Below are 18,079 nucleotides of genomic sequence, written 5' to 3' on the forward strand. Positions count from 1 at the left end.
AAAAAAATATTTCTTTGTCAGAGAGAGCGCACAAACGGGAAGCGGCAGAGGGAGAAGCAGACGCCCCGCTGAGCAGGGAGCCCGATGCTGGACTTGATCCTAGGACCCTGGGATCGTGACCTGACTGAAGGCAGACGCTTACCCAACTGAGCCACCCAGGCGTCCCTAAAACAATCTCTTTACGGGAAAAAAAAAATCAGCTCGTAAGACAAGAGATACAAAATATGAGTTTTGTGGTATGTATATACACACATGTGCACACACACGCACTCAGAAAAAAAACTCGGAAGGACAACCCCACATTTTTAATAGTGGTTATGTGTGAGTAATAGAATTTGGGGAGATTTTTTTACTTTATAGTTATTTGTATTTTCTCCATTCTGTCTTCAGCATCCATTGTGTTTAATTTTTTCTTTAAAAGCTATACACATTCCACTGAAATTAAAATATAATAAAAATATTGGTAAGATATGATAAATTATTTTACAAAGCAATTCAAGGGTCTTGAATTTACCTTTTATAAAATGTATGTTTCATTCTGTCTTCACTCGCATTGAAAAACTGCAGGATTCCTTCTGGATCTCTGTGTTTATTTTCCCACGACCATAATCTAGGTCATAAACTACATACCTCCCAAATCTTCAACCTCATGGCCCTCACTAAACAACGCCAGATTATTTTAAACAAGTCTGACTAGCAGGAAATAGTTAATCTGGTTTCTTACAACTTCTTCACCCATGTTGGCTCAAAGGAGCTTTTGTACATTAATAATGCACCTCATGACTGAGGCAGTTTATGCTTTTCTTTCAAGTATCTCACAATACATTTTCCTGTTACCTCCTGGATATTATCAACCAAGTAATCGAACTATGTGTTCATCATCTTCCTCACGAAAATGATTTCTAAAAAGGATTACACAGTGTAACATGGTATCCTGGCTGGGATCCTGGCACAGAAGAAGGACATTAGGGAAAAAACAAATCCAGTCTTAATAACATATGGAAACCAATTTTTAAAAAAGGGAAAGAGGGGACAGCAAACAAAACATCTTATTCTAATCCTATATTAGCATTATCGAACAATTAAAAAACACCTAAAACTTTTTAGGGGATGGAAATTGTGGTGGTAGTTACATGACTGTATTTCTCAAAATTCGTGGAAATGCAAACCTAAAAAGAATGATTTTACTGTCTGTAAACTCTATCTCAATAAACTTTATTAAAACAAAACAAAACACATCTATCTCCCTGGACTTGCTTTTTCTAGAGCAAGTAAATACAACAGGTAAACCTTGTGTCAGTAGGAATCTGAAGAAGGCTTGGGCCTGGGTTAGTGGCCGTGAAGACGAGCATCCGGAACATTTGAAAAAGCACCTGAACAGAAGACTTCTTCCATTCCATCCTTAGGGAAGGGCAGCCATTCCTCAAAAACAGCTCACATCCTGTACCACTGAGAGCCACAAAATGGCCAGTGAAGGATTCTGTTTAGAGAATTCTGGATACAGTATTTGTGCCTTTTGCATGTTATAGATTACTTACCCTTTATTCTTTTACAATTGTGGTACGCATAACAGAGCAGTTACTTCTTAGTTCTTTAAATACAATGGCTTTCCCAAGGAAAAAAAATGTATTTAAGTGAATGCCACCAACTCATTTCCTTTTTTTAAAAAAAAAGGTAGTTAAGCATTAGCATACTCAAAAGGAATTACTATATTTTTAAAAACGAAGGAGCCTATAGGCAATTCATCTCTAAAATCCCAACAGATTTTTTTTTTTTGGCATTCATAGTGTACTCTCATATAAGATGCAAGAACTTTTGTCCTTCTGTGAAATGAACTACATGCACTATTACAAGATCAGTAAGGCTTCTGAGATGTGTCCGCATAATATATACATTCATGTGAAAGGACAGGATTTTATAATACACAGAGTGAAATCTGAGAAAAGTAGGCATGGTTGCAGAGGAATGTTATTCATTCAAAAGGCCTATAAGACAGCAGCTGTTCAGAGCTATACCATAAGTAAAACCTCAATTTTAAAAGCACACGCCTTTCAAACACCATTATAAACTCTGATACTTTAACATGAGGAAATTACAGAATACATATACAATTTCCATTAATGGTAGAGAGAATCAGCAGGTGGCATTTTAAAACAAAGTAAAACCTACTTCTATTTTTCACTCTCTTCGCTCAGACAGCAGGTGGCATTTCTATAGCAAAGATCAAAATTATCAGGGCTCTGTATTCCACACCTAACCTCAAATTGCCAGGAGGCTTCTGTACTATAAAACCTCAAATCTTACTTTACAACTATCATTTCTAATAATTAGAATATTGTGAAAGCTGTATGTCTGTTGGAGACAGGAGAGCACAGTTAAGTTTCTATCCAGATTTACCTTTTACAACTGTTGAGATTTGGGTACAGTTAATTAATCTCTTTAAGCCCCAATTTTTTCATCTAATAGATATTATAGATCGGATTAAATGCACCAAACTGCCCCAACAGATATTCTTCCTCTCCTTCTGCCTTTGTTGATGTTGGTCTATCTCCTACCGGTTATTACACGTTACTGTAATTACCTGGCTATACTGCTTTCTAGCCCCATTAGAAGAAAAGGATCATGCCATACACATCTTTGTTTCCCAGGTGATAACCATAGCCCAGATCACATAAAAGCTACTCAATAAATATCTGGTATATAAATAAGCAAATGAGGCAATGCGGTAAAGCCCCAAGACCCTGTCCACAGAAGTCAAATGTCATCAAACTAGGTTATTAGGTTATCAGGATTCAGAAGGTGATTCAGGCTATCTGCAAGCCACAAAGCAGGAAAAGGATCACACAGAGATGTGGAACTCATAAATAACCCCCCCCTCCCAAGTACTTTAAAATAAAAACAACGTCCCACACTTCAGAAGTTAATCCCCCAGCTCTGAGATGCTGGTTGCTCCATCTTTAGGTCCAGTTTATAATCACTTGACTCCTCTTCAGTGCTGCTAAGGTAACCAAAGAAAAGAAATCGAAAGAGATGCTGCATGGCCTCGAGTACCAGGGGCTATCCCATCCCAATCCAATCCCTAAGACATCCTAAGGAACTCAGTCTATGACTAGAAGGCAAAAACAAAACAAGCAAAATAAAACCAACGTCATTTTAGTCTAATACGCCTTAAGATGGAGTTCAAGATATATACACACCTGGAACTTCCCAACAAAGTCCATAAATGTTGGGCCATGAATCCCCTCCAAACATGTTAGTTTCTTATTAAATAGTTTTGAAATCAAACCTGTTAAGTGGCTGAAGAAACAGCTACAAGCCACTGCCTGCAGGACACACCTAAAAGAATGGAAGGTCTGAAAAGCAAAGCTTGTTTCTTCGGCTCTGGGCTGGGCACGCCACTCACACGGGAACTAGAAAACTGGCTTAAAATGAGAACTATAATCTTTCTGGAACAATAGGTCATGACGAGCTTCCTTAATGCCAAAATAAGTGTTTAGAGGTGACTTCTGCTAAATGAAAGAAAGTGTAAAGGGCATATATATTTACTCTGGCTTGAATACAACATTTCTGAATATGCCTATTAGTGCCAGGAGTCAGAACCCTTTTCCTCATGGATTTTAAACCCGGGACCCATTCCATAGAATGTGTTTCCTAGGAACGGCATCAAAGGTTGTATCATGTTAATATCTAAACAGCTCAGTTATCTGTACCTTTTGACTCCCAAATCACCCTAGGTCTGGTGTGAGAAAGTGGACTGACTTTAAGGTTAATTCTCACAAGGTAAGACAACCCACAACTTCTATTATTTAAAGAATTTCTTTTAAGAAGCCAACAAATGATATGTCATCAATCACATTTTGAAGAAAACTGGTCTACCTACCTAGAAGGCATCTTGGTAATGATGATGCTGGTAAAATGACATCAAAACCACTAAGCTCTAAGAACTGGTCTGAAGTGAGAAGAACTCTTGAGCCTGGATTCTTATGTTAAGAAGGCCTATACAAACCACTATTCACTTCTCACCTTAAAAATCCTAGATTTGGAAGGCTAACTCATCTGAAATTGACTAAAGAGAAGTCAACTACTGAAAAAGAATACTACATACAAATTTTATAGGTCACACAGTAAAAATATGGCAAGTTTTATCCCTTACTAACTCTCTGGGTCCAAGCATCTAACCCCAAATATCAAACCCTAAAACACACAGGAAATTACAATTCATAAGCACAGAAAGAAGCTCATTTTGCAGAATCCATAAGAAGAACTATGACCTAAAACACCCCTAAACTATCCCATACTCTCCCTGTTCCACTACTAGCCACTATGGCCATTTGAGATCTAAGATAAAATATTCCCTTTGCTTAAGAATTCATCATTTCTGGAAAATGCAAATTCATCATCATCCATTCAACCCGTCAAGTTAGGTGAGCGTGCCTATCAGCTGTTTTGCCACCTGTGCGCCCTTTGGAGTGGTTGAGCAAGCGTAGACTAATCTTACAATGAACCATTTTTTGGATTAGCAAATAATTTGTGTTTATTTGGATGGGTACTCAAATGGAGAATACCAAGTGGATAAAATTAATCCTTACAAGGAAAAAAAAAATCTATTTGACATGGCTTCAGTATCTATCTCTAGGGCTCAGTGTCAGACCAAGGTAATCCACTTGGGAAAGTCTTTGATTTTGTATTCAAAGTCTTGAGATTAGCCAAATGAAAGTAGTATTTTTACAAGAATTTTATCTCAAGTTTCAAGATCAACAAGCCATTCCAAATCAGACGTAAGAAATAACATTACATAATAGTCACTTAATGGCTATTGTTTTACAGTAACAAAGGTTTCGTTTACCATATTTCCTAGAGTGCTTTATTCAAGCAGGCAGTTTTTCCCATGACAAACACACTGTTTTCTCTTAACCCCTCCATATATCTGTAAAAGTAAAACATTTAATAATTATGATTTCCAATTTAAAGATCCCCATCATATAGTATTTTAAAAGATATGAAAGTTAAAGTAAAATCACATAGGTGATTTTTATGCAAGCTATTGGGTTCAGTGATTTTCTTCTCATTTACTAGCTAAGAATTCTGGCAGTGGCTAGACAATATTCTAAGTGACTCAAGAGAGAAATGCAGTAAGGCCAAAGTCAGGATCCTGAGACATCAACATGCACTGTAATATTTAATATTAGAATAAAGCATAGCAAAGACAGCTTCAGCAAATACTCAGAAGGCAAAATGAGCCTGGTGAATCCATCAGTTTTCTTCTCTCTCTGATTCTATGACCCTAGGAGACCTCAGCAAGTGTCATCAGTTCCTCATTCCTCCCGCCCAGGTGATTCACTGACGACCTAATACATTATCTCCCAAAGAGATCTGGAATTTGAACTGCCATGTCATGTTAGAAAGTTTCCAGGGACATGGAGCTGGTTCTTACCTTGGAAGAGCAAAAGCTTACTTGAAAACTTCAGAACAGAAATGGCAGTTGGCCGACCACATGCCAAGATCTGGATTTTGCCTGTGTGTTTGTCTGCAATTACAGTTTCCTAAGAGATCCCAGACTGTAACACAATCTGAGCCATGGATAAATCTAAGATCACAAAGTCAGTGGAATGTACAAAGTCCCAGGGTTCTGTAACAACCCAAGCAACGTGAAGCTTAAGAGAAAAACATTAATGACTGCCCCTTCTCCTTACCACTCTCTTTTACCTTCAAATGCTGATCAAAGCCTAAGTTCTCTGCTCAGGCCTTTAAAAACAAAACAAAACAAAACAAAACAACACAACACAACAGTATGATGTTTCAGGCTGATACTGGTATAATTACCTTCCCTAATAAGTATGTCCAATGGTGATTAGTGTAGCTAAACCTCCTGCAGATCCTCTCATTCTATTAATAAGGTTTAAGGTCAACATTTTCAGAATTTACAATCCAGTTCACAGGGAACTTTCCTAATTACCAAGACAGAGGAAAAGAAAATAAAGAACCAGAACTACAAGTGTTAACGACCACGGGAATTTCTATTTAGAGATCTTTCTAGTTACACAATGTCCCACGTATCACAAAAACCAAATTTGCTACTTTAGAGTCAAGACTTCCACTGATAGAGACTGGGCCTCTAATAAATGGATTTATACACACCCTGTGCCCACTTTCATCCAGGTAGCCCCAGGACCATGTTAATATCTTGGCTCTACCACTTAACTTTCAAAGGGATTACTCAGTTATCATGACATCACTCCCAAATGACTAGGTTACACGTAGTAAAGACAGCTCAGATTAAAATAGCCTGTGCATGCTCACTCACACAAGAGATGGGTGTGTAAGGGGGTTCGGGGCGGGGGGGGTTTCAGGGTTTCCAGTCTTAATCTCCCTGAGAAACCAGCCTATTTCCATTTCAACCAATACAAGGAGGAGTCTCCGAAATTATTCAGAAGGAGACCTATTCCCAGTTTTGTCCTCAATGATCCATTTCCACACAGGGACTCAAGGGATTACTTAACCCTAACATTGGTCAGATTTTAGCCCGGAAGGCAGATGGCCTCTATCTTGAGGCTTATGATCCTCTTGTTTGAAAGACACGACCTGGGCTTCTGATAACTGGATCTATGTGTAAAGAGAAGCAAGCAAAGCCATAAAGCATATAATGTTCTACCCTGTCACTGCGAACTTGGTGACACACATACACACACTCGTCCCAGTGCTGACACGTTCTAGTAATGGATAGCCCAGGCCTGCCCAGGGAGCAGACTCCATGTTCTAACGGTTCACTTTTAAAGAACTTCTTCTAAAATCCACCTTTTGTACTCTCTCACACACACTCCCTTCTCATTTCTTTCCTTCTCTCTCCTTTCTCCCTCCATCTTAACCCTCAGGAGACCTACCTATTCAAGGAGCAAAACGATCTGTAATCTCCTACGGAAAGCTTCACACTAGAGAATAAAAACATTATCACCATGTGTGTATTCCTGCTCATGTCCTTCGTACCTGGCAAGCTTTACAGGGTACAGGATACACAAGGAGTAAGAACACGCTGCTTTAGTCTGGGGCAGCCAGGCTCTGCCCAGACAGCGCTCAGAGAGCTGTGGGAAGCTCCTGGCCTGGGGTCTCAGCTTTCTCCTCTTCCCTCCGCGCACCCCTTACTAGGCTGGGGGAGGAGGACCCGTGAGTGAGGGTTTCACGGGAAACTACCAGTGCTGGGGCTAACCCTAAGAGGCAGACTGAAGGGTGAGTCCTGCAGTGACAGGCAGGCCCGTCCCACCTGCAGAAAACACAGTCTGGAGCTGGAAGAAAGGAGAGGGATGAAAGAAAGCAGTTAGGAAACAGGCTTGGGCAGAGCACGGAGTGGGAGGAAATGGGTACAGAGGCTCGGGGAGGGGCTGAGCCTGCAGGTCAGGCATGGAGAGCCTGAAAAGAGGCCAGGCAGTGAGCTAGGTTTCAGCCCCCTGTGGAACAGGCTTCGGGGAGAGTCAGGGGTCAAGCTCGGGAGGAGACAAAGTGTTGGGCGGCGGTGGGGAGGTAGCCAGAGGCACTCAGGGCCAGTGAGCTGAAGTCACAGCTCTTAGAAAGGAGAGACTCATAAGGCTGTGGACAGAGCCTGAGCTTCCAGCGAGGTGGTGAAAAGGAAACTGTCATTGCCCGTTTGGGCGATGAAGCAGACAATAAAGTGAGCAACAGTGAGTAAGGGGATATGATTCAGGGAGGAGAGCTGGCAGGCCAGCTGTGAATGTGCAGGAGCTAGGCCACAATGATGTGTCACCACTGTAGTCAGCTACCCACAGAGAGTAGTTACCACCCATGGTCTGCCATTCCTCACTTCACGGCTGTTGCCCCGCTCCTCGGCCTCGCCCGCACCCCTCCTACCCCATCAAGGCTGCTGCTGTTCATGCTGATGTCACCCCGCCTTCCCTGTTGTCCTTCTGTCTCCCTGTGGAGTGACAGCACTGCCCTGCCTCCTCTTGGGATCTCTCTGAGAACACTGTGTGGCTTCCTTTGTACCAGACTCTCCCCAGGCCTCCTTCCTTGTGCCCACCTGCATCTCAGCCCACTCCTTAAATGGGGCATCCTTATTCTCCCACAGATTAATCTAACACAGGTCTCAGATGGTCCTAATGATGACTCTCAAGCTTATTATTTCTGATCCAGCCTCCCTGGTGCCCTGAACCCTCACATCCAACTGCTAGCCTGGTGGTTCTTTCCTTCCTGCCTCAGAGCCTTTACCCTTCCCAGACGCCTGCCCCAAATACTCCCCACCAACGGCTCCTTCCCATCTTTTAGGTCTCCTGATCAATGACACTCGCTGACCACATTATCTAAAGTATCCCCCCCCACACTGTGACCCTTCTCAACACCTGCCTATAGCCTTTGGAACACAGACCACCATCGGGCAATTGACTTATTTAGATGCGTGTTTCTTTGCAAGGCCCAAACACTCTGTCTTGTGCACCATTATAGTCCCTGCCCAGCATGGATATTGGTGCTGTGACTCTTGGGAGTGAAGGTATGTATGTTCCATGGTATTCAGTATCCATAAGATGCTCAGTAAATGTAGATTAACTAGACTTCTGGGAATCAAAGGAATGAGTACAACTTCTTTTGTCTTCCCTTCCCCCACTCTTGCACGTATAGGTAGTTCACTCATCTCCCTGGTCCCCCAGGTCAAAACCCCCAGGGCCACTGTGGAATGTTTCCTTGTCTCTCAGAGCCAATGGCTCATCAACTTTGATCATTTATATCCTCAGTGTCTCTCAAAGTGACAATCTCACCATATTCCTTGGTCAGATCTCCAAAACCCTTTAGGCAGCATACAGCAATAACATTAATTGGTTTCCAGGTCTCACCCTTCGCTCCCAGACCTAAACTCCCCAGTGTTGCCAGACATGCCTTCACTCTTTGGGTAAAGGCCAAGCAAGCGCCCACAAATATCAAGTGCCTCAACTCTCGTCCTTAGCCTCATCGCCCCCTACTCATCCCCTTGTTGTAATGACAGAAACAATGTGAATACTCAGTATTTGCAGAGTTTTTATGTGCCAGCCGTTGCATTAGCCATTTTACACACATGAACATGTTTCACTCTTTATAACAACCATGTAAGTAATTTACTTGTCCCTGTTTTATAGGTAGAGCAACTGAAGTCCAATGAACTTCGCCAATCTCATTCAAACTCAGGTGAACTGGCTTTAGATCAATCCTCTTCACCACTGTGGTATATTACACTGCCTCTCCAAACTTTATGCATCAGCAATACTGAGTTATGCTTCGGGTTTTTTATGCTCCAGCAATACTGAGCTATGTATAGTCCCTTGAACTCTGCTGTTAAGGCCACTATGCCTTTGTACACACCATTTCTTTTGCCCTTTGGGAAGGCCCTGTCCTTCTATCTGATAAATACCAAACTATCCTTTAAAACCTCCCTGAGGTGTTGTTTTTTCTATGTGGTCTCTATTTTGGCTCCTCGAGACCAAAGTCTCTCTTACCCAATGACCACTCCTAAGGCTTATAACGTATCTCACAAATACTTCTCTATTGCCCTGGTTTGCAATGATTCATTCCCATATCTTCACTGAAGGCAATCCTATGACTCACCTTTGGGCCACAGTGCCCAGGCACCCAATAGATGCTCAATAAATGTGGATTTAACTGGACTTTCCGTAAAAGGGGTAAGTACAAATTCAATAATGCCCAATGTGTCAGGACAAGAGACTAGTGTATTCTCCATACTTCTTAAAGACACATATTCGTGAGCAAAACAAAAACTCACCAAACACTACAGATGTTTCTGAAAAGAAGATGTAGCATACATAAAACTTCAATACATTCTGACAATCGCAGCGGTGAGTTTAAGATTCCTGGATATACCGCTGTTCAGGGCAACCGCTGAGTAATGTGAATTCAAACACACACACACACACACACACACACACACACACACAAAACCCCAAGACCAACTTCTATCCCATGGGTTCTCGGCAAAATACATTAGGAGACTTGCTCCAAGTGATTAATCGAGTCGCAAGCTGCCCACTGGCATGGATAATGATGCTTGATTTAGTTGTCATTGAGATTTGGATGTTGTCATGGAAGCTAAATGAAAGTATGACAGATTTCTGACCATTAAGGTTAAAAACCAAACATCTTCTAGAATCTCTAAACTGTGCTTTAGCAAAACTAAAGTTGCACCTCAAAACTGAGCAGCAATATTTATAGACCAATGGTAGCCCTTTCTTTACATATGTGAGGTAGGTAAAAAAACGAAGCCTAAAGAGAGAGAGAGAGAGAGAGAGAGAGAAGCTTGATCTTCTTTCCTCTCCCCACAATGTTTTTAATCCAAAGGGGGAAAATGTTATAAACCTAAGGGGTAACATATAGCAGCCCTGGATTTCTGTCCCTCAAAGCAGCAGGTGAATGGCTGTCCTGAGTCGGCCTTGCGGAAATAATGGAGGGGCAGAGGAGACAAAGCCAGACATGGAAAAAGAAACTGTTTCCTGTTAAAGAGAAATGATGAGATGGGACATCTTTGCCTTCTACCTGACCTAAGCAAGGAAAACTCCAAGTTTCTCACTATAGTAGTTCCCCTTATTCACAGAGGATATGTTTCAAAATCCCCACAAGATGACTAAAACTGCAAATAGTACTGAGCCCAATAGATACACTGTGTTTTTTCCCATACACAGACACTGATGATAAAATGTAATTCATAAATCTGGCACAGTAAGAGATTAACAACAGTAGCTAATAATATAGATTATAACATACTGCAATAAAAGTTAGGTGAATACGGCCTCTCTCTGTCTCTTCTAATGATGTGAGATGATAAAATGTGTGATGAGATGCAGTGTGGTGAAAGTCGTAGGCACTGGGACCTAGTCTCAGGCCACTATCATCGGCTTCTGGACTGTGGCTGACTACAGATGACAGGGGTCTGCAGAAAGTGAAAGCACAGATGGCGGGACTATTGTATTAAGTATGCTGCTAGCTATAGGTTTTTTGTAGATATTCTTCATAGAGCTGATGAAGTTCCCCTCTGTGCCTGGTTTTCTGAGAGTTTTTGTCATGAGCAAGTACTGGAACCTGTCAAGTGCTTTTTCCGCATATACTAATGTGGTCGTGTGATAATCCTTACTTACCTTATTTATGTGACAGATTACACTGATTGATTTTCTAGTGCTGAACCATCTTTGCATACCTGGGATACACTGGTCATGATGTATAACTGTGTTCATACATTGTTGGATTTGATTTGTTAATAATTTGTTGATAGAACGTATGACGTTTTTTCCATGCAAATATTCCCTAGAAGTATAAACTTTAAGACTGTGTCACTTAAACTCATTCATGAAATTTAAATGACAGTAAGGCAAGAGAAAGTAAGGATATTTTGAAAGGTTTAAGACTTTACAGAGTATTTTTTTTAAAGATTTTTAAAGAGATAGCCAGCGAGAGAGGGAACACAAGCAGGAGGAGTGGGAGAGGAAGAAGCAGGCTCCCAGCGGAGGAGCCCGATGTGGGACTTGATCCCGGAATGTCGGGATCATGCCGAGCGGAAGGCAGACGCCTAACGACTGCACTACCCAGGCGTCCCAAGACTTTATAGAGTATTTATCGAAGTTTTCATAAAATTAAAAAGAGAAAATTTCCCTTAAAATAAAGAATGTGATAAAAAAATAAACTGTTTCCAATGGAATATGTAAGTTTTCCAACAAAACAGCAAAGTCCATGTGCATCCAGACAACCTGTTGTCTGCCACAGTCAAGACAAAAAAGAATGAAGGAAACAATAAATTGTCTTTGGGACACAGGACAAGAAATGTCAGTTCAATACTGTGTAAAAATCTAAACCTGAGATTAGGTCTGTACGATCCTCTCTCTAAGAACCCAGGGAGTTAAAAGTCATAGGCCCAGGTAGGCCCAGTTGGAAAAGAAACTTTCAAAGTTTTCCTGTGACGGAGCAAAGCTACAAAGCAGTACCATGCTGAACCAGCAAGGCAAATACGATGGAACCAACCAAAAAGGCTTCCATGATGAAAATGTCCACCATAATACAGACTTGAGGGAAGAGTGTGAAACCTTCAACCACTCCTTCTTTTGTCGAAATGGTACACACATCCTACCCCAAAAAGCTCTGAGATGTTCATTCACATGCTTAAAGCTGAATTTACTCTTGATAGATGCAAAAAGCTGATATTAAAGAAAAGGTGAAGATGAAGTCCTCTAAAATACAATGTGAATCAGAACAAGTAGCTAGGAAAAACAAAACAAAACAAAACGTAGAATGAATGATCCGTTGGACAAAGCCAGCAAGCATGCAAAAAAAAGCTAGGCTTGGGCAGGAGAGATATTCCCAGGGCTAAAGCTGACGCACCTGAGGGCGAGGGCAGGTGTCCTCACCTGGACACTGGGTACACTCACAATGGGACTGGCAAAAGGACAACTTGAGGATGGCAAGGTCCTTTTGAACGGACAGATTTAGGGAACCTGATCAGCCAGGTGCGGAATGGGGTTAACATGACAGTAGAAGGAGGAGACAGGATTTAGAGCAGTGAAGGGAGGTCACAGACGGGAAGAGTTCCACCGTAAGCATATGCTACATGCCCTTAGGGAAGGACACAGAGCCGGAATTGATCACTGTATAATAAGAGAACGCAACAGCTACATACACCGCCCTGGACAGGAAGACACCTGCCCTTCAAGTTTCCAAATCTACATAATAAATATAAAGCAGTGCTGGTCCTTTGAGACCAATAATAAGTAGATGTACGTAGAGATGATCTTCAGGAAACGTATCTCCAAACTCCGAGGTTCCTGGAAATCCCCAGTCACAAACAGGCTGGGACAACCTCCACTAATAGAAGGGAGGGAAGAAAATCCACCCCCTTTCCTGTTTCATGGAACTGAAAAAACAGGTCCATGACTTGGGGAGTGGGGAAAGGCCTCCCACACTCTCTCACTTTGCTGGGAAGAGCCTAAGTTACTTCAGTTCTGAAGAAGGAACTTAGAATTGGGGCTCTCTGCCAGTGTGAGCTGTGTGAATTGCAGTGTTCTGGATTGGAATGCCCTGGGCTGGAAAGTCAGGGTCAGACTAGCCTGAGAATTCTCTCAGTAACATTGTCAACAGGTAGATGGGGCAAAGAAAGGCTCCAAACACTTTTCAGGTCCAGACACACAGGTGCGATGCCAGAGCAGCCCAATCTCTTTGAGAAGTGGCTTCAGGTGAGAGTAGAGACTGCATCATAGTCAGGACCACACCACTCAAATATTTCAGAGCTCCTGACAAACTTGAAAGGTAAGAAGTTATAGAATGTACTGCCACGAAAGTCGTGGTCTTGTTCGTAGACAGCATTACTTCTTCAACTCACTAGTTGCGTTTATTTTGCTGGGGGGGGGGGAGAGGCATGGCTGACACATCTTGAATAAAAATGACCAATACCTAAAGATCACGTCTCTGAACACATAGAGCTGAACAAGGAAAGCCTAGTTAACCTTATTTAAATCTAGACTCTAACATGGTTTCATGGGACCAACGCTGTTCAAGATATATTAAAGTAAGTATGACTTTAAAGTCTACTCAGTATCAGCCAGAGGTGTGTGTGTTTTCTAGGTGTATATTTGCACATGTGCATACAGAGTATTCCAGGATGCTTCTGAAATCTAAGAAATACCATGGGAAATTTCGGAAGGAAAATTTACTAAGTTTTCCAAAGTATGAGCTCTCTGCATTCATGCTACACAAAGCTATAGATATAACAAAGAGAATACACCGTTTTCTCGTGTTCTTTAAACACTGGATTTTGAAGCTCGCAATCTGATAGCCAGCATCCTGTTTATGTGACCGCACCATTGCTCTTGAACACGTTCACGGGGACGTGCAAGTCAAGTTGTGAAGAAAAACGATGAACATATAGTTATGCAACTCAGAAGGCATGCCCCTCTAAAATCACAATGCCACCTTTCTGCGCTGGGCACCATGTGGAGAGAAAAGAAACACTCCCCTTTAAAATCATAGTCTCTCAATCTGAGTGTCAGCAAAAGTGAAACTGCCTTTCACTTCTGCCACCAGCTTCATCCTGATTTTAAAATTCTCTTGTCCTCCACCTATTCTGTCAAAGATGCTACAAAATGAAAAGGCCAGCCTGTATTAGGAATAAATGTCAGCAAACCAGTAAAAAAACGAAATGGCAAAGTTATGCAGGCCTGTCTCTTTTAAGCAGACAATATGAAACGGGCAAACTTGAGCTATCTTGGCACTGCACATCTGCATCTTATAAAGGTCAAATATTTAATAGAAGGGAACATCTGAAAGGCTCTACAAAGAGAAGCAGAAGCCTCTGGTGCCTGAGTGAAGGAAGCCTGATGAATCCTATCAGATCAGAGACAAAGTATCTATCCTCCTCCCCCTTTCCTCCCCCCTCCACTCTCAACTCGTCCCCTCCTCACCCACATTTCAAAAGAACAACTCCAGAAGCACAGGCAAGCAGGATCACATAGGAAATCCACAAGAATGACAGAATCCCTGAAACAGTGCCCCCCTGGCAGGGTAGAAACTTTTCAAACTGTCGCCCAGTAAACAAAACCCCAGCTGCTAAGGGGCTTGGGCAGTCGGGCTGCCTCTGAAGCCAACACATTCCTTCTCCAGGCAAAGAATCCCCGCGTTTTTTACCTTTGTGTTCGCCGAAGCCTGTTCCCACTCCTCAAATGAGGCAAAGTAAAGTTTGAGAGCACAGTCCAAAAATTGGGGTCAGACATATCCATTTCTTTCTCTCTTCAATTCACTGTGGGTTCAAGGCCATAAGCCCAAACCAGGGAGGGGGCGGTAAAACGGAAAAAAAAAAAAAAAAAAGAAAAAGAAAAAGAAAAAAATCCTAATTATCTACTCGCTCCCTCCAGAGGAAACGTGCTGTGAACTGTGATCTCAAGAACAACTTGGGAGTCCGTCTGAAAAGTACCCGTCCTAGCCTTTAATTAACACACAGCCATTTCTCCAAGGTTCAGGAAACTTATTTCCTCTTGGGTTTGCCCTCTCCTGGTCAGCCCTGGGCAGCTATAAACAGTAATTACAAGAGTTGGGCCGTGCGTTCTGCACAAAATGCTGTCTGTGTGTGATTCAGTCCAAGGTACTTTGTCATCTGTTTGGCAGATACCATTTGCAGCTCCTGTGGGGGGTGGGGGGGGAACGACTATTTTAAGTCTTTGGTTCCGGGAGGCTGTTGCTTATCAGCAAACCATTCAACATCCGAACATGCCCAGTGCCGAGTTTCCTTTTGGTATCTACATACAAGGAAAAGAACTGAAATACAAAAAGCGCTTCTTCTCCCCCTTTGCAAAAAAAAAAAAAAGAAAGAAAGAAAGAAACTTAAAAGCACTTTTAGAAAGCTGGCCTACAGGCGGACTTGAACAGGACACCTTTGTGCGGCCTCCGCGGCCAGGGGTTGGGGGGCGGGGGGGTTCCCCACCGGCAGACACTCCCCCGGGAGCGGGGCCTCATGGGAAAGGGGGCCGGCGGGGCCCCGCGCGCGAGCCCTAGAGCAGCTCCGACCCCAGCATCCTCCGCCTGCGCCGCGCCCCCAGCTTGCAGCCCCAGATGGATCATTCCCCTCAAATAAATAAATAAATCCAGCCGCGGCCAACACTCGGTGAAGTGAGCGCAGCGCACACCTGAAGGCTGGTCTGTGATTCACTGCAGAATGGATCACCATGAAAACACTCCTAGGAAGTGAGTAATTACTCTTTACCCAGACGCTGTTTGCAGGAAAAGCACGCCAATGGGATGCCACACTCGCCGAAAACGTCAGTCAACTATATTTATGAGTTTACATCCATTTGATGAATTACGACAGGCACAGCTGTTTGGCTTCATGGGCTACAAACATAGCCAGGGAATGGTCAGCTACTACCTGTAAAGCCACTACCTGGCATTTTTAAAACAAATGCTCGATTATTTCCCTTCCACGTGTGTTCAAAGTTGGAGGGAATGAAAGGGAAGGTTGAATCCATGCTACTGTTGTTCATCTTGAAGAAAGGCATGGTATTCAAATAACTCCCCAGACCAACAAATGCTGTGTGAAAGTCTATGAAGGAAAAAGATTAGAATTGAAATTAGCTGCCTTAAATCTGGTGTAAGAGGGGGAGAGATACTAAATTTTACAAGATTTTAATAAAAAAAACCTCATAAAAAATGGTTTAGTTCACCTACTAAATACTGGAAACATACTTGCTTACAGAAATAGAGTGACAAGGGGAGGAGGGGTCAGCTGACAAAGGGAAGGGGTAAAAAACAAAGAACAGAAGTGCACTTTGGAATCCTCTTTATCTAATTCTTATGACTCCGGAGATATTTTCACCCCAAGGACTCTAGGAATTTCTAGTAATAATTATTTTACAGGGCTTTCTTACACATTATCTCCTAAGATTCTCACTGAGCCTCCTCAGATCCTTGGTATCTACTAAGACAGACAAAGGCGGCAATATTTTCTCAATTTAACAAGTGACAAAATACACTTCACCAGATACTTAGGAACTTGGTTCAGTATGTTTTGCTCCATACTAAGCCATTTTTTTAAAATGTTTTTAAGGACTGAAAAGGGTATTTTTTAAAGGCTGACACAAACACAGTTCTACCCGTGCTCCAGAGCCGTCTGTCAACCTCAGTACTTGGACACGTGAGACTGGATAATTCTTTGTTCTGGGGGTTGTCTTGTACATTGGAGGACGTTTAGCAGATCCTTGACCTCTACCCACAAGATGCCAGTTGTGACAATCTAAAGTGTCTACAGACATTGCCAAATGTTTCTTAGGGGGCAAAATCACCCCTGGCTGAGAACTACTACTGCCCTAAATAAAGCCTCCCTCTGAGAAAGGTAGCACAGAACATTGGTTAAGAGCAAAACACTTGGGTCTGAATTCTGGATCCAACAATTACTGTGAATTAAGACAAGTAACTTACTCTCTGCCTATTTTCCCCATTTTGGGGGGCACATGATAGGACCTAACTTTAAGAGATCAACACACACAAAGGAGATGATATATATAAGCCCCTATAAGCAGTGTTTAGAACACACTGCACATAAATGTCAGCAATATGCAGAGGTTAAAAGAACACAATACTGAGAGGGTAGGAATAGAGCACAGGGCACCCCACACCGTGCCCTCCACTTTCATGGTGGCAAGAACTTGCCTTCACTGTGGTGCTGGACACACTGCTTACGCTGAGGTGTAAACAAACTGTTTACTGCTGTCTTCCCTAGCAGGCTGTGAGTTCCTCCAGCTGCAGTCGTGTTTTACTGATTTCTCTATTTCCAAAGTCTGGTGGTTCCTGATTTATATAAGTAGTTAGTAAATAGTTTTTGAATGGGTTTCAGATGCTTGGGTTTCTCTTCATATGCCCTGGAATTATCAGTATTAGCAGGTCAACTGTTTTTTTTTCAAAGAATCTTAACTTCTGACGAATCCCATGAAGACACTTTGAAGTTCTAAAGAATTGACTTATTTTTATCTACGCACCGTAACACTGAAAACAGAAGTACTATCATTCATCATGTCTTAACATTGCTCTAAGAAACATCACAAGTGAAACTAAGAGAAACTCTCTTTGGGTCCCACCCACCATCTCCAACCCCAAAGGGAAGCCCAGGGAATAATTCTGTGCTCAGTTATAGGTATTCAAGTTTAAGAGGGAAAATTATGTATTAGAGGCTGCCCAGAGAAGAACCAGCAAGATGGTGAAAAGAGATATGAGAGTGTGCCATATACATGGTGAAGAACCTCTGTGTTCAATGTGCAGAAAGAGAACATTCTGGGAGCTTGACAGTGGTCCTTGAATACTGAAATAACTACTATGTGGAAGAGTCTTTGGATCCAAAGATGAAAAGGGCTGAAAGGCCAAGACAGGATGTCCTATAAGAGTGTCTGAGTAGAGGTAACTTGAAGGAGATGCAGTGCATAGAATTCAAGTTCTGGATGGTCCTAAGAACTAATGACTCTGTAGCTCCCAACTCCTGTGTTCTATATCTTCCAGAAAAGCCCTAGTATTTAGGCAATGCCCATAACAATGATAACTAAAATGGGTAAATAAGTACATAAAACATTTT

General features: G+C 42.2%; 1 protein-coding gene across 2 annotated transcripts in view; it reads right to left on the reverse strand.

Annotated features, from left to right (window-relative positions):
* MAST4 (microtubule associated serine/threonine kinase family member 4) overlaps positions 1-15,374 on the reverse strand; it is a 161,124-nt gene extending 145,750 nt beyond the window's left edge. For both annotated transcript variants that reach the window (XM_008691344.2, XM_040622219.1), the window contains exon 1: positions 14,653-15,374. In XM_008691344.2, coding sequence (XP_008689566.2) covers positions 14,653-14,744 — 92 coding nt within the window. In that variant the 5' untranslated portion in view covers positions 14,745-15,374. The remainder of the gene's footprint in view (positions 1-14,652) is intronic.
* Between the last annotated feature and the right edge of the window lie 2,705 nt (positions 15,375-18,079).

This window comes from Ursus maritimus, unplaced genomic scaffold (genome assembly GCF_017311325.1).
Source record: "Ursus maritimus isolate PB19 unplaced genomic scaffold, ASM1731132v1 scaffold_5, whole genome shotgun sequence".
Lineage (NCBI taxonomy): Eukaryota > Metazoa > Chordata > Mammalia > Carnivora > Ursidae > Ursus > Ursus maritimus.